Here is a 21715-nt window from a genome sequence, read left to right on the forward strand (position 1 = left end):
CCTAACTTTTGACTCTTTGAGACGTGGCCACTCGAACTTACTGGTGGATAAGCTTCAACTTTGTGGTTCTTTTTATTAATTGGATCAAATTTTATTGATTTGTTCGCGATTAAATTTTTTTCGATTGGTATGGGTATTGTTATTAACGTGAGAAGAAATGTGTTCGAGTGCGTTGAGATGCATTATTTTCTTATTTATGGGTTGAAGACGAATTATGAGTAATTTTAAATATTGTATCGAAAAAAATAAATATGATCCGACTTTATTTTTTTTAAAAATAATGATTTATTGATTCATTCTTCAATTTGCTAATACATTTTGACAAGTATTAAATGGATTCACCAATTAATACAACCTAATTTTATCAAACATTTTTTTCAACGTTTGATACAGTTAGACAATAAATCGAAGAACCGTGGAAAAGAGTTGGGGGGCAAGTGGTTATATATATATATATATATATATATTATAAGGGTGAATATGATATTTGGTATCTGAATTTGAATTTTTTTTTAATTTGGTATATAAACTTTTTTTGCTTAATTTGATACTTGAATTTTACATTTTTTCCTAGTTTGGTACCTAAGCTTTTCAATTTGGCACCTAAATTTATTAAATGTTATACAAATTACACAAAATACTAATTTTTTTTTGTTATGCTACAAAAATATTGTCAGTATTAGAGGAAATTCATGTTAAAAAAATAAGTATTGAGCTATGCTTGGCGAATTAATACTAAATAAGAAAAAAGAGTTTTAAAAACCGAAATTAAAATAAATTCATTATTTTCAATATATAAATAAATAAATTAATTAATCAAAACTAAAAGAATTTGAACATATAAAATACAAAAAAAAATATCATATCATCTGTGACATTTTGGTCATACATTGATTATTTTTGCTACCTCATAAAAAAATAACATTGTTACTATATTGGATTAATTTGTAAAACGTTTGACAATTGCAAGTACCAAATCAAACAAAAAAAAAGATTAGATACCAAATTAAGAAAAAGAGTCAAGTTCAGGTACCAGATTAGGAAAACGTGTCAAGTTTGGGTACCAAATTGGACCAAAAAAAAGTTTAGATACCAAATTAGGAAAACGTGTCAAGTTCAGATACCAAATGTCATAAATTTATAAATATATGTATAAGTTAGGTAAAAATATCTATCTAGACTATTTCTATTTCAATATTAAGCAAATTGGCCCCTTAAAAAAATTAGAGCAATTTAGTCTTTGTTAATTTCGAAAATGAGCAACTATGAAAATTTAATCACGACATTATGTTTTTTTTATCAATTGCGCATAATTTTGATTAGTGTAATAACAAGCTTAGACCTTGATGTTTATTGTTTTGCATAAATGTTGTCAGAATGTAAGTGTTGCGAGCTAAATTTGTTAATCAAGATGAAATTGACATAATGTGTAAATATTGTGGGTTAAATTTGTTAAATCAATATAGAATTAACAAAATGTGTAAACTTTGAGCATTAAATTTGTTATTATACCAACAAAATATATAAAATTGACGGAAAAACACCACTGTTGTGATTAATTGACCTTAGTTGCTCACTTTTGAAATTAACAGGGATTAAATTGCTTTGGTTTTTTTGAGAGATCAATTTAAATTATATTGAAATTGAGAAGGACTAGAGAAGTCTTTTTGCCTAAAAATCAAATGAGGTTTTGGTTGAAATGGTAAAAAATCAATAGAAGGAAGATTTTGAGATATTGAGTTCAAATCCCATCATTTGCATGTATTTTTTTACGTCAAAAAGCAAAGATACCCACAATATTGCATTTGTTGCTTTATAAAAATATCGCGCTTTTGGTAATTTTACAACTGGATTAGAACTTGATTGAGAGTGACACCAACGCAATTAAACACTTTGTAGTACTAAATTTTGTTAAAAAAATTTTATTTTAAAATTTATTTAATAATGAACATATTAATAATGAATATGGGTAGAATGATAATGAACTTGTACTTTAATGTTATATTGAACACGTGTTTAATTTTTGAGTTTGTAATTTTTAATTATATTATCTTTAATTAAAGAATATGAAAAAACAAAAATCTCATTATATTAATATTAATTATAATTTAAAAGGTGGAGTGTTTCAATAATTTTAAAGAAGAGAGATGATGAGTAAGTAGCTTGATCACTCTCTTTGTACACATATTTAATGACAACATGCCAATCTCTTTGTAGGAGCCACAAAAATGAAGTTAATTAAATGAAAAAAATTATTCGTATTTAATTCGATGAATTCTATCTCGTATTTTAATCAAATTCAATTCCTCGAATAGGGATTTATCGGTAAAAATATTATGAAAGCTTTTATATTAAGAGTCGGATTGTATTTTGTTTTCTTTATTCAAAAAATGGATAAACTAGTCTTTATATATTAGATTAAAGAGCAAACTAGTTCTTCTATTAAAAATTCTATCTATTTTTACTGTTAAAATTAGTGTTAATATTTAATTATTCCGTCAATTATATCAATTTTTAACTGTATAAATATATAAAATAAAATAAAACGTACTTTAACTCAATTTTATCATATTATAGGCCTAAGGACCCTCCACTAAATCAATTTCATAATGAGATAATTGAAAAGAATTTACTAAAAAAATAATTATTTTCCATATCAATCAAATGAAAGGTTGTATCTAGTTTCCATAGAGACTGAATCTTTGAATGCAACAATCTATACAACCAATTATTTTAATTCACAAACAAATATATATATACTTCCTAATATTTTAAATTTTAATAAATAAAAGAATAATAAGCAAAATCAATAAAATAATATAATGAGATTTTGCTTTTAGATATTAAAAGTTTTAAAAAATATGATTAAGTGAGATGGTACGAGTTTCTCCTATCTTTAACTTGTGGCTTAGAGTTTGATCATCGCTTTAAATATGGAGTAGTTTCAAAATTTGTGACTAGCATTTACTTCCTCAAAACACGAAAAATTAATTATTAAATGCTTTAAAAAAAGATTAAGTAAATAATTGGATTAGCTTGTTTTGAAAAGGATTAGATTATGTTTATTTATTTTAAAAAAATTCTTACAATAAAATATAATTTTAAAAATCCATTAGCATGAGACTGGAACATGTGTTTGCTGTCCTTGTCAGTTGTACAGACATTTCTGTATTTTGTCGTGGATATCATGCATGTGTTCCACGTTTGTTTGTCTTTTATTAATATTTATTTTATTAATAAAGTAGAAATTGGCTTTATCCAGAGTAAGGATAAATTTTTGGGCCGGTTCTAGGTTGGGTTTTAAAGAAATTTCAAGCTCCAACCTAATTTGGCTGACCGAGTAGCTCGTTTTAATATTTAAAAAATAATTAATATATTTTCAAGGATGTTTATAGAGTAAAAAAAAGTATTAAATATTAATCCGGTTATTTTATATATTTTTTAATTTTTGATCTATTAAAATGAAGTTACACTCGAAATTATTATTTCTCAAAAAGGGTGAATAATAAAATGATTAAATTATGCTATTAGTCCCTATATTTTGCAAAAATTGTAGATTTAGTTTATATATTTTTCAAAATTTAAAATTTTAGTCCTCAACAAACGATAACTATTAAAGTCATTAAATTAAGTTCTCTTATTTCCACAATTTGTTTTGATAAACATATTATCATATATGTAATACAATGTTAGCTTGTTATTTTCACGTATTACTTACTGAAAATCTGGTTAATGAATTAACGATGGTTATTTGTGTCAATACATTTTCAAAATTTGAAAAGTAGAGGAACTTAGAATGATCTAATCGGAGAATATGGACTGAATCTATAACTATACACATAATATAATACTGATAATTGATTTTAACCAAATGGATTTAACTGCTACCCGATTGAATTGGGACTAAAATTTTCAAATTAAAAAAGTACAAGGACTAAAATTAACAAATTCAAAATATAAAGATTTGTCAAAATATTGGCTGAATGTGAAAACTCGAATTCGTCCTTGGAATCTTGCATAAGTTTCAATTATTTTTTGTCTTTTTAATTCACTAAAATCCAAAAAAGAGAAGACAAAAAAAATTAAAATAATTAAAATATTAAAATATACAGAACAATAAATTCTACTATTTCTAGATTATAAATTTAATCTTTATATTTTTATTTTGTTCGTTGTAGTCTCTAGACTTTTCGATTTATCAAATTTTAATCATTGTGCTTTTTGAAATATAAAAATTAAATCCAAACCCTCGCAATAGTAATTAAATTTGTTTGGTTAAATTTTGCTTTTAGTCCTCTACTAAATAATAGATAAAAGTACTATGAGTGTCTTGTACTAGGAGTTGGATTACATTTTATCCTATTTACTCAAAAATTGAGTAAATTAATCATTATACATTAGATCAAAGAGCAAATTGGTCCTTCTATTAAAAATTTCATTTATTTCTACTATTAAAAACTAGTTATTGTACGTCGAAAAGAGGTACATGTGGCATGCCACATGTATCTATATGTTTAACAATATAAATAAAATGAAATTTTATCCGAAAGGACTAGTTTGCCCTTGAATTTGATGCATAAAAATTAATTTACCTATTTTTTTAGTAAAAAGAACAAAATATAAGCTGAATCTTACTGTAGGGGCCTCATGGTACTTTTATTTAAATAATATTATTGTCATTCAAAGTTGTAAAAATAGCATAACTTAAAGGATTTAATTAAAAATACCAAATTATGAATACAAAAAATAAGAAATTAAAATAAGGGACTAAATCCACAACTATGCGTAGTACAGGGACAAATAAAAAATTAATCCAAAAAGTGCACTGTGCAATCTAATCTTTCAAATTCTGGGATTCAGCTGAGACTGAGAGAGACAGATGAGTGTCCTCCATAAATAAATCAAAATAAAGAAAACCTCAAAAAATCCATTGCCTTTCATTACATTTCTAATTCACTCTACTGGTTATATTTCTTTCCTTTGAGATTAAACTTCTGTTCTTCCAATTTGATACTCTGTTCTTCCCAGTTTTTTTTCTTCTTTTTCTGTGCTCTGTTTATTTTCCCGGGAAAGTTGAAAATTTTCTTTCCATTTCAGTTAGAAAATTGATCTCGTTGAAAAGACCTAAACGTTTGAAATCATGGGTTTTTGTTGAAACCAAGAAATCTTTTAAATTTCCCTGCCTTCGATCATAAAAAGTAAGAAAAAAGAAAAATTTCCCTGCCTTCGATCATAAAAAGTAAGAAAAAAGAAAAATTTCCCTCATTTTCTCTCGTTTTCTCGGGCTTTCTTTTGTTTTCGTTTCTTAACTTGGGCTTGAAATTACTGTGTTTTGAAAGGTAAAGATCCACTATTTGTTTCTTCATCGTCGATCAAAACAGAGCAAGACTCGAAGTTTTCTTTCTAAAAAAACGTGTTTAATTGAATCCCCTTTTAGTTTTCGTTTCTCGTTTTTCCTTAAAATTTTCCCGAGAAAAGTGCAATCTTCAAAATCCAGCAGGGACCGAAAAAATAGTTTGAATTAAAAAAAGGTTGTCAACTTACAAACAAGATTCTTCATTTTCTCTCTTCAGTTTTTCCCCTTTTTCCCCTTAAATTTTGTTGTCCAAACGTCAAAAATTAGGAATTTTCTCGTCAAAATTCACATTACCTAAAATCACGTCAATCTCGCTCTGCTCTTTTTCTCCCTTTGATTTCTTCTACTGTTCATCAACACCAAGTTTAAAAAAAAAACCAAAAAACCGAAAAAACAACACCACCAAACTCCCTGTGCTTTTTCTTGTCGTGTCTCTGTCTTTCTTGTCCAAAAAACCATGATTTTGGACTCTGTTGCAAAGCAATCCAATCTCGATTGCTTCCTTCAATGCACAACTCCCACTGTTAGATCTCAACTCCTCCCTAAGGTAAACTAAATTCAGTGTGTTTTTATTCTTTTTTTCGAACATATTTGCTTATTTTTTTAAATTACAGAGTGAATTTGGGAGCTTGAATCGATTATGGCATCCATGGGAAAGAGAAAACGTTGAATATTTCACATTAAATGATTTATGGGATTGTTATGATGAATGGAGTGCTTATGGTGCTGGTGTTCCTATTGTCTTAAACGACAATGAAACCTTGGTTCAATATTATGTTCCTTATTTGTCTGCAATTCAAATCTTTACAAGCAATTTAAGGTAATAAAAATGCCAGATTTGTCTCTTTTTTTCTTTTTCTTTTTGTCTTTTTGATGTGTTAGTTTGAGCAAAAATGGTGTTTTGTTTGTTGCAGGGAAGAGATAGAATCTGGTGATGGTGATTGTTTTAGTGATTCATGGAGTACTGATGAGAGTGAAAGTGATAAATTGTGGCGGTGGGATGGTTGTTGCTCCTCCGAGGATGGTGGTTCCGATCAAGATAGTGTTTGTCATTTGAATAATCGTTTGGGGTACCTTTACTTTCAATATTTCGAGACATCGACGCCTTACGGACGAGTTCCACTCATGGATAAGGTATCTGAAAATTTGAAAACTGATTCGAATTGTAGTATTTGATTTAGTTTTATTTGAATCGAATCGAATTATAATACGAGTATGCTTGATATAGAATCGAGTTGAGATCATTGCTTTATAGTGTACGAAAAGCATTGGTAGATTCCATTTGACACTTTCTTTTTGTTGTTAGATTAATGGATTATCTCGAAGATACCCTGGTTTAATGTCGTTGAGGAGCATCGATCTTTCTCCGGCTAGTTGGATGGCAGTTTCTTGGTATATATCGAACTTTACGTTTCTTATCTATGTTGTTTGAATTCTTCATTTAGGAAAAAAAGGTTATATGTGTCGGGATTCAAATCTCAAAACCCTAAACACCCTTTATGAACCTAGTAGACTTCGACTTTTCATTTGCATCGTTTTCTTAGTTATGGAGATATGATCCTTTGAAGATCCCCTAAATACATAGAATAACTTCAAAAACTTGAATATACCTATGTCGGAAATGTACTCATAATTAACATCGGGTTACGGTTATTCTTTGCTGGTTAGGTACCCGATTTATCATATTCCAATGGGAAGGACTATAAAGGACTTGTCCACGTGCTTCCTCACGTATCATACTCTATCTTCTTCTTTCCAAGGTAACTTTTCACTCCATATACATATAGATGTGTGTGTGTGTGTGTGTATGTATATGTGCTTGTTTAGTGATATTCTTTATTCTTGGTTGATTTTAGAAATCGATCCCGAGGATGATATCAAGCTAGCCGAAAAGAATCAAAAGGAAAAAGAGGGCAACATCTCTCTTCCGCCGTTTGGGTTAGCAACTTACAAGATGCAAGGGGACGTGTGGTTGTCCTCCTCCGGTTGTGGAGGAGGGGACCAAGAAAGGCTATTGTCACTTTTGGGTGTTGCCGATTCGTGGCTAAAGCAACTAAGCGTTCAACACCATGACTTCAACTATTTCTCGGGTATTCGACATGGCTAAAAAAGCCCTCTACATCCCTAATAAACATGGAAAAAAGTTCACTCATCACTCATTTATCATCAAAAGCCAAAAAAAAAAGGAGGAAAAAAAAGAAAGTAACATTTTGGTTTTTTTAGAAGCTTTAGTTATGGGGATGCTTTTGAGCACTTGTTAGAAAACCCCGTTTTTAGGCCATGTTTTTAGTAGATGTTTTCTTTTCAAGTTTGTGGGCTTTTGTTGTAAAGAAATGGGTGAGATTTGAGAGTTAGTGTGAGGCTCTTTTAAGCTTTTGAACCTTTTTTTTTTCTTTTTTTTTTCTGGACTGTATGATATGTTCTCTGTTAACCTTAGTATAAAGCTAATGAAAATGTTCTCAATAGTTTTTCCACAATTTCTTTATAGCAAAATACCGATTTCTTTTTTGTTGATTTGTGGTTATGTTGTAATAATATGGAGGAAATGGGTTTGAACTGTTAAGAGATTGTAGGACTATCTTTGACACTTGTGTTGAAGAAATAAACTGGATTGGGGTTGCGATGGTGCAGGGGTGGAGCTCTCGCGGTATGGATCATACATTGTATGGAACTATTCTTTTTCTATTTGACTTTTATTAGAACAGGGTTTTTCAACCCTTAAATAGATATCGAAATTTTTGTATCATTCGTTTTTAAACATTAGTGAATTTCTCTTTTTTTGCCCGCGGTAAATTAACCCTTCAAACCAAGTCGGAACCAAGTCTGAAGCGCATTATCCTCCTTTTAAAAGTAGAGGAAAAATTACGGATAGTTCTAGACATTATATAAAATAAAATAAAAAAGCAGATGTAATAAGAACTTAAAAAAATATTACTTGACTTGAAAGGTTAGAATAGGATAGATTACAATGTTGCACCTACCCATGTTTTTTATGAAGGCAGGTTAATTGGCTACCCAAATTCAATGAATTAACAATGTAATGAACATGTTTCATGTTTTATAATTTATGAGAGTCTAAAGTTGATTTTAAGACATTCCATCTTAAACATGTTTTTTTTTTATTTAAAATTTTTAATTTTATTTTATTTTGAAAGATCTTAAAACATGTTGTAGCATCATAAGATTGAGTTTTTTTTTTAATTTTTAATTACTCATTTTAATTATATTTCACACGAGATTCAAGCTAAAAGTTCAGTACTCAATTTAAAAATTGAACTATAATTTACGTATATGATGAAATTATCCCTTTTAAAAGAATTGAATTTTGTCAATTTAGTATAATAACAACTTTAATCTTCAATATTTATATATTATGTCAATTTAGTCTTAATTCTAAAAAAATGAACCCTCAACAATTACACATGTAATCTGGTCCTTTTTTTTTTTACATTTTTGCTTTTCTTTGTGAAATTTTCATCTAAAAAGTCAAAACAAATTATTAGCTAAATTTGATTGAAAATATACAAAAAAATAGAAACACAAAAAAAATCTAAGTAATAATTTTAATCTTTTCTCATCATTTTAAAATTAACACTCAATGTTACAAAGAAAAGAAAAACAAAGCTACAAAAAAGAGACCAAATTACATAACGTGTAAATGTTGCAGGTTATTTTTTAGCATCAAGACTAAATTGACATAATTTATAAATATTGAGAGTTAAAATTACTATTATACCAATTTTAAAAGCTACCATCTTTACCCGTCGGTGATAAAAAAGACAAAATTGAACAATTAGATAACCCAAAAAATATTTACTAACAATATGACAAAATTTTTTTTTACTAATAGCTGGATAACCTCTTTACCTGTCGAGAATTAAAAAAGACAGAATTGAACAGTTAGATCACCAAAAAAATATTTACTAACTAGATGATCAAAATTTTTTTTTACTAATAACTGGAAAACTATTACGGTATTTTACCTTATATAACTTTTAACAATAGTTACTTGGATTAATTTATTAATTTTCGTAAAATATAAGGACCAAATTCAGGACTAATTTTTCAATTTATGTAAAGGAAAGAAATGAAATTCAAAATTAAACCTTAAAAAGGGGCACGAAAGCAAACAAAATCTACATAACATCTTAAACTTCATCATAACACACAAAAAAGAAATTATATGAACACTACACGAATTTACGATTTACCTAATTTTTCTTATTAAAAATCACTTTAAATCCCATATCTCAATTGGCAAATAAATAACAACTTCAATGAATTTGTTTTAAATATATATATATAAAATAAGTAAAAATGGAAAATTATTTGTGTAACTTGAGACCATTACTATCCTAGGTTGATTGTTGAAGGGATGCCTTCAAGGCCTTATCGGTTTAAGCTCCGGTGGTGTCCGATATAGGGTACGAATCTGGTCGGAAAACGAGCCCTAGGATAAGAATAACATATATTTTCAAGTCAATTACTAGCCGTTAGATTTGAAACATCCCCGTGTCATTCGGGTGACTTTGGCCTCTCCGGCCGAAGCCGGAGCTACTGGTATAACAAGCTGTATGCCGATAAATCCTGTATTCTGCAAACATTATCCGAACACAGTTCTCTCTCCAGCTGCGAGCTCGTTGCTTGTAAAACCTTCTGCAAAAAAATGGAAATTACATTCAAAGCAATGTATTCAGAGCTTTTTCCACCCGAAAAATATATGTTTTTCCGGTATAACGGGCTCGATATGACCTGAATAACGGTGGTTAACAAAGGGAATTCGGAAAATTTATCGAAACATGAACATGGGGATGCGTACATTGAATTCCATGTAGGAAGCTCGCATCGCGAGCCACTGCGCATCGACCATTTCAAAAGCTGTACAATATAGTACATCGAAGGCTTCTTCGTCTTCTGCAATTTCATATATAATCACGAGATTGAATACACAGAACAATAATGCTCGATCGAAAATGACTGGAATCAACGGTTCCCTTACCTCCTAATAGTTTCACGAAATTAAATCCGGGGAGATTACTTGGTTTTTCTGCAAAAAAGGAGCATAGATTACGGAACGACTAAGGAATGTAACGGAACATGTCCACCAAAAATAGATAATATTTTCCGACGAACCTGAATATAAATCCAACATCTGAATCAACATAAAAGATATATTGATGCCGGCAACGGCGAAAGGGTATTCCCAAGTTGCTCGAGTTCCGTCTTGTTTAAGTAAAACCCTACGGAAAGATGCCTTCATTTTGTGTTTTTATTAGTACATAATCCGATTCTCTTGCGGAAATCTAAACACATAAAAAAGAAGAGACACGGAAGGATTACCGGATATGTTCGGCCGTAAAACAACAAGTTTTCCAGTGAGATAAAACCACAAGCCCTAAGGGGAGAAGTTTTCACTTTTAGATAACATAAAATTTAGATATCAAATATGCAAATTCGGAAAGAATCGAATCGAATCGAAAGAATCGTACCGAAAATCAGTGTACGGATTAGGGCCTTGCCATCCCATTTCTTTCCACTGTTCCGAGACCAAGCCTTTTAGAGCAACATTAGGAAATGCAATGTGCCACAATTCTTTGAGAGCTTCCTGTTACACCGAAAAATTTATACGATCAACTATTCGACTTATACGATATTAAAGCCAACTACACGAAAGCGTAACTATTTAAGCTTTTTAAATGAAGTACCTGATGATCAGGACGAGTCTCATCGAAAGGTATTTGTATTCGTTTTTGAAGCTTTTGAAGTCTTTGTTCCTATTGAGAAATTAAAGAAACTAAATGTATACACACGTACATGTATATATATATATAAGTAGCAAACGTATATTATCGAAGTCAGTCCAAGTATTTCGAGTGAACATTCGAGATTACCTGAATAGGTGTCAAAGGGTAGTCGAGAAACTTGTCGCTACGCTTATTGCTTAACCGATTAAGAACCCCCCCTATCCACGATCGTGATCCAGCCATAGAATTAGCTACAACAACAAAAAGATCGATCAGAAATATTCAGAAATGCCAATGATCTATCGGTATAAAAGCCTATTCAATCGGTTTCCACGAGACATCAAGGTTTACCATTGTTTTCCCTGTGCTTGGCTACATATGGTATATATTTAAACATCTTGAACAAACTTATGTTTTAAAACAAACATTCAAAGGCAATCAAGATGCTCGTAATTTCCCCAACTCTAAAGAAGAATGCCGAAAAAGAAAACAAGAAATCATCAAGAAATTCGACTTACTAAAAATCGTGAGTCAACCGTAATATGGTCATGAGTCGAACCGTATGTACATTTCAACTCGTACGATGTCGGTAAACTTCGTCCACATCAACCTACATGCAGATTTTCACCCCACCATTCAGTACTAAATAGTTTGGTTACAATAAAAGGTAAAAATCCAATCCACCAATCATTATCGTTGTCATCAAAATTTGTCAAATATACATATTTATTTTTCACCAATCGTATGCTACATCATATGAGGATAACCTAACCAATATGTTCGACAAATTTTAACGGAAAATATTAACAATGTTATGATTGGACTGTGATTTCTAAATCGAAAAATTAAGTTTAAAGACTAAATTTTAAAATTTATCAAAATACAGGGATTAACAGGATATTTTAACCTAATATTTATTATGATCAGCTGATTCAATTGAAAGATTACAATTTACAAAAAGAAAAGCAAACACAGATTAAGCTAACAGGTACCATTCAATTAAATTGCCTTGCAATGACAACAATTGATCAAATTAGAGATTTACATACATACATGATACATACAAAAATTAGAATTTTCACATTATTTTAAACCGAAAAGAAGGATTGAAGAAAATGAGTAACAAATCAAACAATCAAATAACAACACAAAATACAAATATACCTAGGAAAAAAAATAGGAAAGAAAGGAGTTTTTGGATTCGTTATTCCGTTAATGACTCAGTTATTAGCATATTTCCATTTCAATTACCAAACTGTAGAAATTTTCAATTTCGTTATTTTTTACATCATTTCTGTTTTAGCTATTCCGTGATATGATCTATTTTTAACTGGTATAATAATATATTTAATCCTAAATACTTATACATTATATGAATTCAATTCCAATTCTAAATAATTTAATAAATTTAACCCTTTTCTCAAACGCATTCTTTTAAACAAAAAAGAAAGATCGAAGAAATGGGTAACAAATGAATCAATCCAATAAGAACACAAAACAAAGATACCCAAAAAAAAAAGGAACTTTTTATTTGCAACCCCGAAAAGAAAATGTAATTGCATTAAGGGAAAATCAATAAAGATGAAAACTTTGGAAAAAAAAAAAAAGAGGGTCTCTATACCTGTTGTTATTGCATGTGTTGGGGAATAAAAGTTGGTACCTTGAAAGGCCTAGTTGAAGAAAAGGAGGGAAAGTAAGAGATAGGGAAGGTGAACAATGACAACATGTTTTTTATTTTCGTTGGGTGGAATTTTTTTTGCATAAAGAGAAAAAAAAATAACAAAAATTTGGGTCGTTGAGGGATGGAGTTGGGAATTTGTTGGTTTTGTCTGTCCTGATGTGGCAATTTCAAGCCATTCTGTTCCCTGATTACTTGCCTTCATCGTAGCACGCGGGTCGGGTACCATATACAGCCTGTGGCAAGCCTACATGGATCGTGTGAGACCCGACTATATCATATAATATGAGATATGGCAACATTTAGCCCTGAACTTTGAGATTTTTTTCAATTTGGTATTTGAACTTGATAACTTGACAATTTCAGAATGTCGAGTCATCACACAAAACAAAATTGAGAAACCTCATCAAGTTCTGAGACTAACGTGGATCAAAAAACAATTTTAGAGACTAAGTTGTGAAAAATTATCAAAAAAATAGTAATAAGGCTTTGGTAATGTTGTCAAAAGCTGAGGTTTGGGGACTTTGATGTTTCAGGTACGACTCACACCCTGCATAAATCATGTGTGAGTCCTTACTGAATTTATTCCGATTATTAGTTCAAGGATGCTTTATGATGTTTTTTAAGATGAGCAAAAAAAATCTTAGTATATTAAAAAAATAACAAAATGATAATTTTTTTGTAATATTTGAAAGATGATTAATTTTAAGAAACTTATAATTAAATGATGCGCCATTAACTTAAAATATGACGTGACATTTCTAATTTGTGCATTGTAGCTTAAAAACTTCGAACAATTATATTTAATTTAATTTGATTTCAGGTGAACATGTTATGTTGTATTTTGAATTAATGTCAAAATTTAATTAAGTCAATGGTTATAAAAGTGACAATTTTGCTAAAATTTCTAAAATTTAAAGACTTAATAAAATTATTAATAAAAATGCAAGAATTAATAAAATTATTCCTTAATGCTTTAAGAGTAGGATCAGTGATCGAACTAGACCACTAATTTTTAGTTCAATGGATTTGATTAATTTAACCCGATTCAATGATAATTAATTAATTAATATTAATTAAAAATCATGAAACTAACTTACAATGCATAAAAAGAAAAAAAATATAAATAAACGTTATTGGTTGCAACTAAATTTACGTTACAAGGTAATTATTGCAACTAAAAAAAATCTAAATTTATAAAGTAAACTACATCTAAAGTCACTAAACTATTAGTAAGCTTACGTTTTAGTCATTCAATTTCAGAAAGTTACAAAATGGTTACTGAACTCTCAAAAGTTTTCATTGAAGTCACTGGGCTGTTAAAATCAGTATTGTATGACCTTCTAATAGTTCATAGACTATTTTGTAACTTTTTAAAATTAAGTGAATAAAACGTGAACTTACTAATAGTTGTAATTTACCCAAAGAAAAACAGATGATCTAAGTAATTTCATGGAACAGGATAAGACTTATGGTTGCACATGCACTTGTAAGCCATGGGACATGTTTCAGCCTCTTCCAATGAAGAACACACAAAGCTCACTATAACTAGTAGGCACGGCGTGCACGACATGCACGCGTGCGAGCAATCCGGCAAGCTCGATCCGGAGATCTTCAACGTGTCGGCTCGTTTTCGTTTCGGCAACGACCCTGTTTCCCAGTTCGAATCAACAAGTTCATTACTAACCATTTTCGCCCCTAACATTGACCCTTGTCTTGTGCTTGGCCGAGAGTCGTGCTCCTCGTAATGTTTGTTATGATCTCCGTGTGGCGGTGCCTTTACGTGCCTTGCGGACGCCATAACCGGAATGTAGCAGAAGAGAATAATGGCGATGGCAGCGATGGTAACAGCAGGTATTTTCATGGCTTCTTTCATGTGGTATTATAGATGAAGTGGTGATGGAAAATAGTGAAAGTGGATGAACATATTTAAAGGGCGAGATGAGAAGAGCATTGATTAGGGGTGGCAAAAAAAATCTCAAATTTGTTGGGTTTTGGTTCGCATCAGGATGGATTTTTAGGGGTAAAATGAGATATTCGTACTTCTAAGCTATCCGAGTTGAATTGATTATTTTTTTAATATCATCTGGATTATTCTTGAGACGAACTCGAGTTATTGAATAAGCCAAGTTTATCTTAATACTTAATTTGAGTAGTTTTTAGGTTTAATTGAGTTTTTTTTATTTATATATATTTTTAATATTTTGATATTAAATTATTACTTTACTCGAGAAATTTTGTATTATGGAAACAAGCTTGAGCTTCAACTTGAATATATAAATCATGTAAACAAGTTGAGCTCAAACTTAGATAACAATATTCGATTGAGGTTAAGCTGAGCTTCGACCAACGAATTGCAAATCAAGCTCGATTACAACCCTAGTTAAGTCAAGGTAAGTTTATATAAAAATGCCATGATATATATTTTAATCATATTGTTTTTTTCAAGACAAGATCAAATAAACATTTTTTTAGGGTTAAAGTCGAAATTAGGGGCTAAAATATTAAATTTTATTTAAGATGAGATGAATGTGAATATATTAGCACAAAAGTTAAGACGAGTTTAAATATATTAATACAAAAATCGAATCGAGTTAAAGTAAATAAAATACTATTTCGTCCCGCCCCATTGACATCCTAAAGTATTGAAGCAAATCAGGCAAAAGAGTACGTAAAGAAAAGGGTCACATGAAAGAGGGTCAGTCCAATACTGAATTTCATAGCCAAATGCATATAACAATAAATGGATGATTGTGAGCATCTTGGGACTTCATTCATTTTGGTGTAAGCTTATTAAATATTGCACCTAATAAATTCGGCACTGAGAGGGTCGGTCCAATATGTGATTGTCATCAATGTTTTGTTGCTTATGGATTCAATTGGGCAAAACTAGAACCCAATTGGGCACTAGATTTGGGCTTCATGTAACTGAGCCCAACCCAATGTAGACATTGATCCAAATCAAGAGATTAATGTGAAAAAGATTAACATATGCCATAAGTCCTTATACTCTTCATTAATTTAAAATTTGGTCCCTATACTTTATTCTAGAGATTTAGTCCTTCTACTTTTCAGATTTCAAAATTCAGGTCCAACTTTCAACACTGTTAAATTTAAGTTCACTACAACGTCATTTTTTTGTTACATTACTACCAAGTGAATATTTTTTTTATTTCAAAATATCACACCAAAAATTTAACAAAAAAATTTTAATAATTGAACCTAAATTTTGAAATCTGAAAGTGAAAAGACTAAATTCCTAAAAATAAAAGTACATGGATTAAATTCTAAATTTGTGAATAGTACAGAAACCTATAGCCTATTTTAATCGTGTAAAAAACATGGGTTAATTCTACAAGATGTTCCCGAACTATCCATAAGTTGTGAATTTTGTTTTATGTACTATGATTTGGTCATTTTTAATTTGTGTGCTTTTTCGAATTCTATAATTTCAATCAAGACCCAAATGGTAGTTGTTAGAGTCGGTTAGTTAAATTATAATGTTTCCAAAGTCTTATAAGGCAAATATATTATCACAAATGTATTATCATGCTGGTTTGTTATTTTCGTATAATACTCATGAAAATTTCACGACATTTTAGTTAATAGATTTAACAACTACCGTTAAGTAATGGCTAAAATTTCAAAATTCGAGAAATATGTGGACTAAAAATGACTAAATTTGAGGATGCAAACTAATTCGATAACCGGGGTGAATCTCAAAATTCTTTTAAGAGGGATCAGAGTTGAATTATAAATTTTTGAGAGATCAAAATATGATTTTTTTAATACACATTAAACATTTTTTTTATACAAAAGGCTTAAAACTACCCATAATTCATCTTAATCCTTAAATAGGAGGATAAACGCACTTCAGCATACTCGAACTTATATTTTCTTACACTAACAACAATACTAATACCAACTGATCTAAGATTCAACCGAGAATTCAGATTAAACTTTTAACATAAAGATATCTTCTACAAATTCGAATAGACTTTCCACTTAAAATTATATTTAAAACAAAAAAATGAGAGTCAAACACTTTGATTTTGTCCTTATTAACAAAAGGTTGTTTGATAAGTTAAGTCAAATCAGATATGCACTAACATAGTATAGTATATAATTTTATATTACAAAATTTATACATCCTTAAGATATTTTTTAGGAACCTAGACCTAGTAATGTTAGATAGAACTATTATTTAATATTTAATTGGGTAAATTCCCTAATTAGGTACTGAACTTTTCGTGTCTTTTTATTGTACTGTTAAGCCTGGAATGGCTAGATGATGTAGCCATTATAAACTACATAAATTGTCACTCAATTATAATTTTTTTTCAATTTAACCACCAAAGTTTTCGAAATTAAATTTTGTACTCACCGTGCCTTTTTTGATTGGCCTAATAACATTTTCTCCATTCGATATTTGTACCCATAAATTTAACTCTGAATTAGGATTAAATTAATATGATTCTATTTAAATTTTTTTAATATTATGTAAAATTAAATAAAATGGAAGATTATGATGTTGGTAATGTTGCCATCTAAGACAAACACTTTCTCAACCTATTTGTGGGGTTGACTTTCTTTTCAATATTATAATATGAGTTCCAACTTTTATATTTATTTGACCAATTCAAACACCTAAGTGGAGTTGAGTTTAAGCTATCACAAACTTATTGATTAAGCTTACTTACTTAATTAAAAATGAGTTTAAGATCATGTTGGGTATAATAGTAAGACACAACAATGGCGGAGGGTTTTAATTAGATTAATGAATTTTTTTATAAATTTACAGGAATCTAATTAAAATTATTAAAAAATCTAAAGAATATTTAAAATTTTCAAAAAGATGGGGAAGACCTCCCTTCACCACTATTACAGTCCGCCCCTGAATACTAAAGACGATATTATTAAAGGGATAACTACGAATTCTGAAAATTATATTATAAATATTTTCAAGATTGGGAGCCACACTTAGCCAAGATTAAATAAGATGGTGAAAAAGTACGTAATTTTTAAATAATAGATAAATAAATTTATATATTATAAATAATAAATTGGTATAGAGTGTCCTTCACATCAATGGTCCGCGTGCTCACCACTAATTATGTTAACAAATATTTGAAATTACAACTTTATTTTTATTTTTTAAAATTTATTCGTGTTAAATTTATAATAAAAAATTAAAATAAATATATTTATATTTTTGAAAAATTATAAGGGAAAATACAAAATCCTAATAACAATCCGAATCACACTTAAAACGAGAAATACTGATCATTAAATATATATGATGTAACAAAGAAGATATTTATGTGTGCAACATTATCTGTTTTTTACTTTAAAAAGCTTACTTATTCAGAGAGAACTCTTGGAAACCTAAAAATCAAAATGAGAATTCATCTGGGTCAAATTTCATAGAAAGTCCTCATATTTTGTATTTTTTCAGATTAAATCCCTATGTTATAATTTTATTTTTTTCCTTTCTTTTTTCAAAATGTACATTTCCAGCCGCGATGCTTTTTTTTTTTCAATTAGTTCCATTAAATAATTTAACGCAACTTACTTTAAAGCCTCTATACTTTTATTTTTAAGAATTTAGTTCATTTATTTTTCAAATTTTAAAATTTAAATCAAACTGTTAACACTATTAATTTTTTTTTAGTTATATGGCTACTAGGTAAGGTTTTTTTTTAAAATGTCACCCCAACAAATTTAATAAAAAAATTTAATAGTGTTAACAGTTGGACTTGAATTTTGAAATATGAAAATAGAGAGACTAAATTCCTAAAAATAAAAGTACAATGACTAAATTTCAAAATTTTGAAGAATACAGAGATTTATGGCATATTTTAACCTTTTTCAAAATCTGTGATATATGCATAGTGGCATTTTTTTGAACAATCTCATTATAAATTCTGATGGTATTTGCTCTTTTTGATACAATACTTAGAACTACCTATAGTCCCTCTCCAGCCCATAAATAGGAGGATGATGTGCTTCAACGCACTCGAATTCACGTCCTCCTGCATTGACAATCATGCCCATGCCAATCGAGCTAAAACTCAATCGACGCATATTGACAATTTTGTACAGTAGGACATTTTTTTTACACACTTAAAAAGGACAAAAATGGGGAAATTGTATATATTTGTCTAACTGCACACACACACACACACAAATGCCAATATGTACCTGCCACATGAAATTACTTGATGGACCCAAAAAATTAATCTCAAGACCACATTTTGAGAAATAAAAGATTAAGAACATCAGACTAAATCTATGAGAAATCTTATAGTTCAAGGACCTCTTATAGAATTTGCCCATTCAACTAATCAAAGTGCTTGCATGCCATTAGGGTCCATCAAAGATTGACCTAGTCTAAGCTTATCTCATATGTTTATGATGGTGATACAAAGAGTCAAATTCATGAAAATTTACAAATATATATATATATAAATTAAAAATCATTGAACTAAGCTATCATTTAATTCTTTGTGACCACATGCTCCACTACTTTTTTCATCGAATCTCTTTACTTTTTAGTCGAATTACTTGTTTCGTCTTCGAGCCTCTAGGTTTCACAAATTTTAATGATTTTTGAATGCACATTTAACGGCATCAAGTGTATCATCAACAAAAGCCAAGTCAGAAAATCATTTGGGTAAAAAAGAATCATAGATTTTAGGGACCATTATAAAATTTCAAAATGATTAAAAGGCATATGTACTATTCGGGGCATATCTATGCCCTTAACTGGAAACAGTCTACTCTTAGGCATTAAAAACATAGGGTCAATTTAATCAAAAGTTAGAAAGATTATAGATCAATCTTACATTTGACCATTTGGGGAGGGCCTAAAGAGCAATTTGACCATTTGGCCAAGGCGCAAAGTCCTTCCTACCACCTTTTGGCTACACCCTTGATAATATATATATATTTTAAACAATCTCGTTAAAGGTTTAGAACATATCTATTGTTTTGGACACAATATCTAGAGCTGCCTATAGCTCCAACCCAACACATAAATTGAATGATAATACGCTTTAGTGCACTTGAACTCACGTCCTCTTACATTGACAATAACATTTATACTAATCGAGTTAAGACTCAACCCATTTGTCTACCATAATAGTTTCCTTCATACAACATGGAGTAGACTATAGATCGATCTTATGTTGCTTATTTTGTAAATACTTTGTTATAAGACCAGTTTCATATTTTACTTCAACTGAAAAATTACTATAAACCAATTAGTGTTTTTTTTTTAAAGACCTCACAAGTTATGAAATACAAAGGTTGTCGGTAGTAATTTCATATATAATGGTTCAATTTGGTCGGCATGCATGGCACTTTAATTAAATTATAGGATATAATACGTTTAAGCGTGCTTGAACTCATAGTCTTCAAATTATTAAACAACAATAATATTAATCAAGCTAATAATCTGTTGGTCGGCACAAAAGCCCCCTTAAACCCATTTTTTGGATAATATAATAATTAGTTCTTGAATTTGACAATTTTTTTAATTAATTTAGTCTTTAAATTTTTTTTGCTCATATTAGTCTTTCAATTTGAGAACTTTTTTCAATTTTGATCCATGTGATGATATGACATTATGAGATTAAATGGCACAATCTCATACTACCATATAATCACATGGACCAAATTGAAAAAAGATGTCGAATTCAGAAGCTAAATGTTGCTTTATCTTTCCTTTTGTGCTTCCCAAATCTCAAAACAAAATGGAAAATTAATCAATGAAAAGAGGCATTGCTTTTGTCAAATCAAATAAGAAGGAATGGTGTGAATGAAAAGATGTAAGAAAAAAGCCATATAATTTTGGGACACATTTGTGCATGATGTTTTCAATTTGGAGTCCAAACAGCACTTGGAATTGTCTTGACATTTAATTGTAATCTTATATTCCCTGCATGTTGTGTTGCTGTCCACAAATATCTGTGTCGAAAGAGCAAAGACAAAGATGTGGGGAGTCAATTGAAAAAATATATATACTTATTTTGGAGATAGATACAGAAAAAAAAACTCATAAAAAAGTTTAACCTCAATGGATTCGCCACGTGTCGAGGGCTTTGTTTGGAATCTTTAGGGACGGTTTGACAAATTGTTGCTTATTTTTGTATTTTTATGTTTTCTATTTTGAAATTTTCTTATTTTGCCTTTAATTTGTTGAATTGGATGACATGTTTGTTAGATAATTTTGTTGCAGAAATGTTTTAAAATATATATTGGTGGTTAAATCGATTAGATTATTAATTTTTTGTTTAATTTATTTGATTATTGATCTGATAATAGTTAATTAGTTAATTAAAGATAATAAAATTAAGAATTTTAAGAAATTTATAAACATGTTCAATTACCGGTTTTTTACTCAATTTTTTTTAACTATTTCGAGTAGTTTGCTTATAAGTTGATTCGATTCTTTTGCCTGGATAGGTATATCGACTGATTCCCATTCTAACCAGTTCAACTGATTGATTTGGTGCAGCTCTAATAATACTGCAAACAAGTTGTCAATAAAAAAAGTAAAGTGGTTTAAAAATTGTTGAAAATATTGTCCTAAAAGGTTTGAGTTCATTAATCCATATTCAAATATGAGTTAATTAGATTTAGCCTGACAGCTTGACCCTATTCAATTCAAATATAAATTGACTCAAATTCGAAATGACTTGAATAAAAAAATGATCTAAAATTGAAATGAAACTAATAAATAATTCGAAATGACGCAAACTTGAAGTGTTTGGAACCCAAAATTATTCAAACGCATAATAACCTGATTTTAAAAACTTGAACCTTAAATACTGAACGAGTTGAATCTAAAACTAACCCGAACTAAACTTACCAAAAAAATATTAGAATTGACTTTGATCTAAATTTATCTAAATATTAAAATTATGTGTGAGTTTT

At 29.4% G+C, this 21715-nt stretch overlaps 3 protein-coding genes across 3 annotated transcripts; 1 reads left to right on the forward strand and 2 right to left on the reverse strand.

Moving 5' to 3' along the window:
- The first annotated feature begins 4870 nt into the window (after positions 1–4870).
- Positions 4871–7833, forward strand: LOC121213703 (uncharacterized). Its single transcript, XM_041086658.1, has 6 exons — positions 4871–5903; positions 5971–6176; positions 6271–6490; positions 6663–6748; positions 7025–7116; positions 7213–7833. The coding sequence occupies exons 1-6, from the start codon at positions 5814–5816 to the stop codon at positions 7461–7463; spliced, it is 945 nt and encodes a 314-aa protein (XP_040942592.1). The 5' UTR covers positions 4871–5813; the 3' UTR covers positions 7464–7833.
- Positions 7834–9592: 1759 nt separating this feature from the next.
- LOC107928867 (ELMO domain-containing protein A) lies at positions 9593–12937 on the reverse strand. The gene is made up of 10 exons (XM_016860139.2): positions 12722–12937; positions 11619–11710; positions 11248–11351; positions 11062–11130; positions 10846–10961; positions 10697–10751; positions 10490–10610; positions 10356–10403; positions 10176–10270; positions 9593–10012 (listed from the first exon to the last, which is right to left on the reverse strand). The coding sequence occupies exons 3-10, from the start codon at positions 11341–11343 to the stop codon at positions 9911–9913; spliced, it is 702 nt and encodes a 233-aa protein (XP_016715628.1). The 5' UTR covers positions 11344–11351; positions 11619–11710; positions 12722–12937; the 3' UTR covers positions 9593–9910.
- A 932-nt stretch (positions 12938–13869) lies between these two features.
- On the reverse strand, positions 13870–14689 carry LOC107928861 (uncharacterized). The gene has a single exon (XM_016860134.2). It carries the CDS (start codon positions 14652–14654, stop codon positions 14229–14231), a length of 426 nt encoding a protein of 141 aa, XP_016715623.2. The 5' UTR covers positions 14655–14689; the 3' UTR covers positions 13870–14228.
- Between the last annotated feature and the right edge of the window lie 7026 nt (positions 14690–21715).

Source organism: Gossypium hirsutum, chromosome D01 (genome assembly GCF_007990345.1).
Source record: "Gossypium hirsutum isolate 1008001.06 chromosome D01, Gossypium_hirsutum_v2.1, whole genome shotgun sequence".
NCBI classification, from domain to species: domain Eukaryota; kingdom Viridiplantae; phylum Streptophyta; class Magnoliopsida; order Malvales; family Malvaceae; genus Gossypium; species Gossypium hirsutum.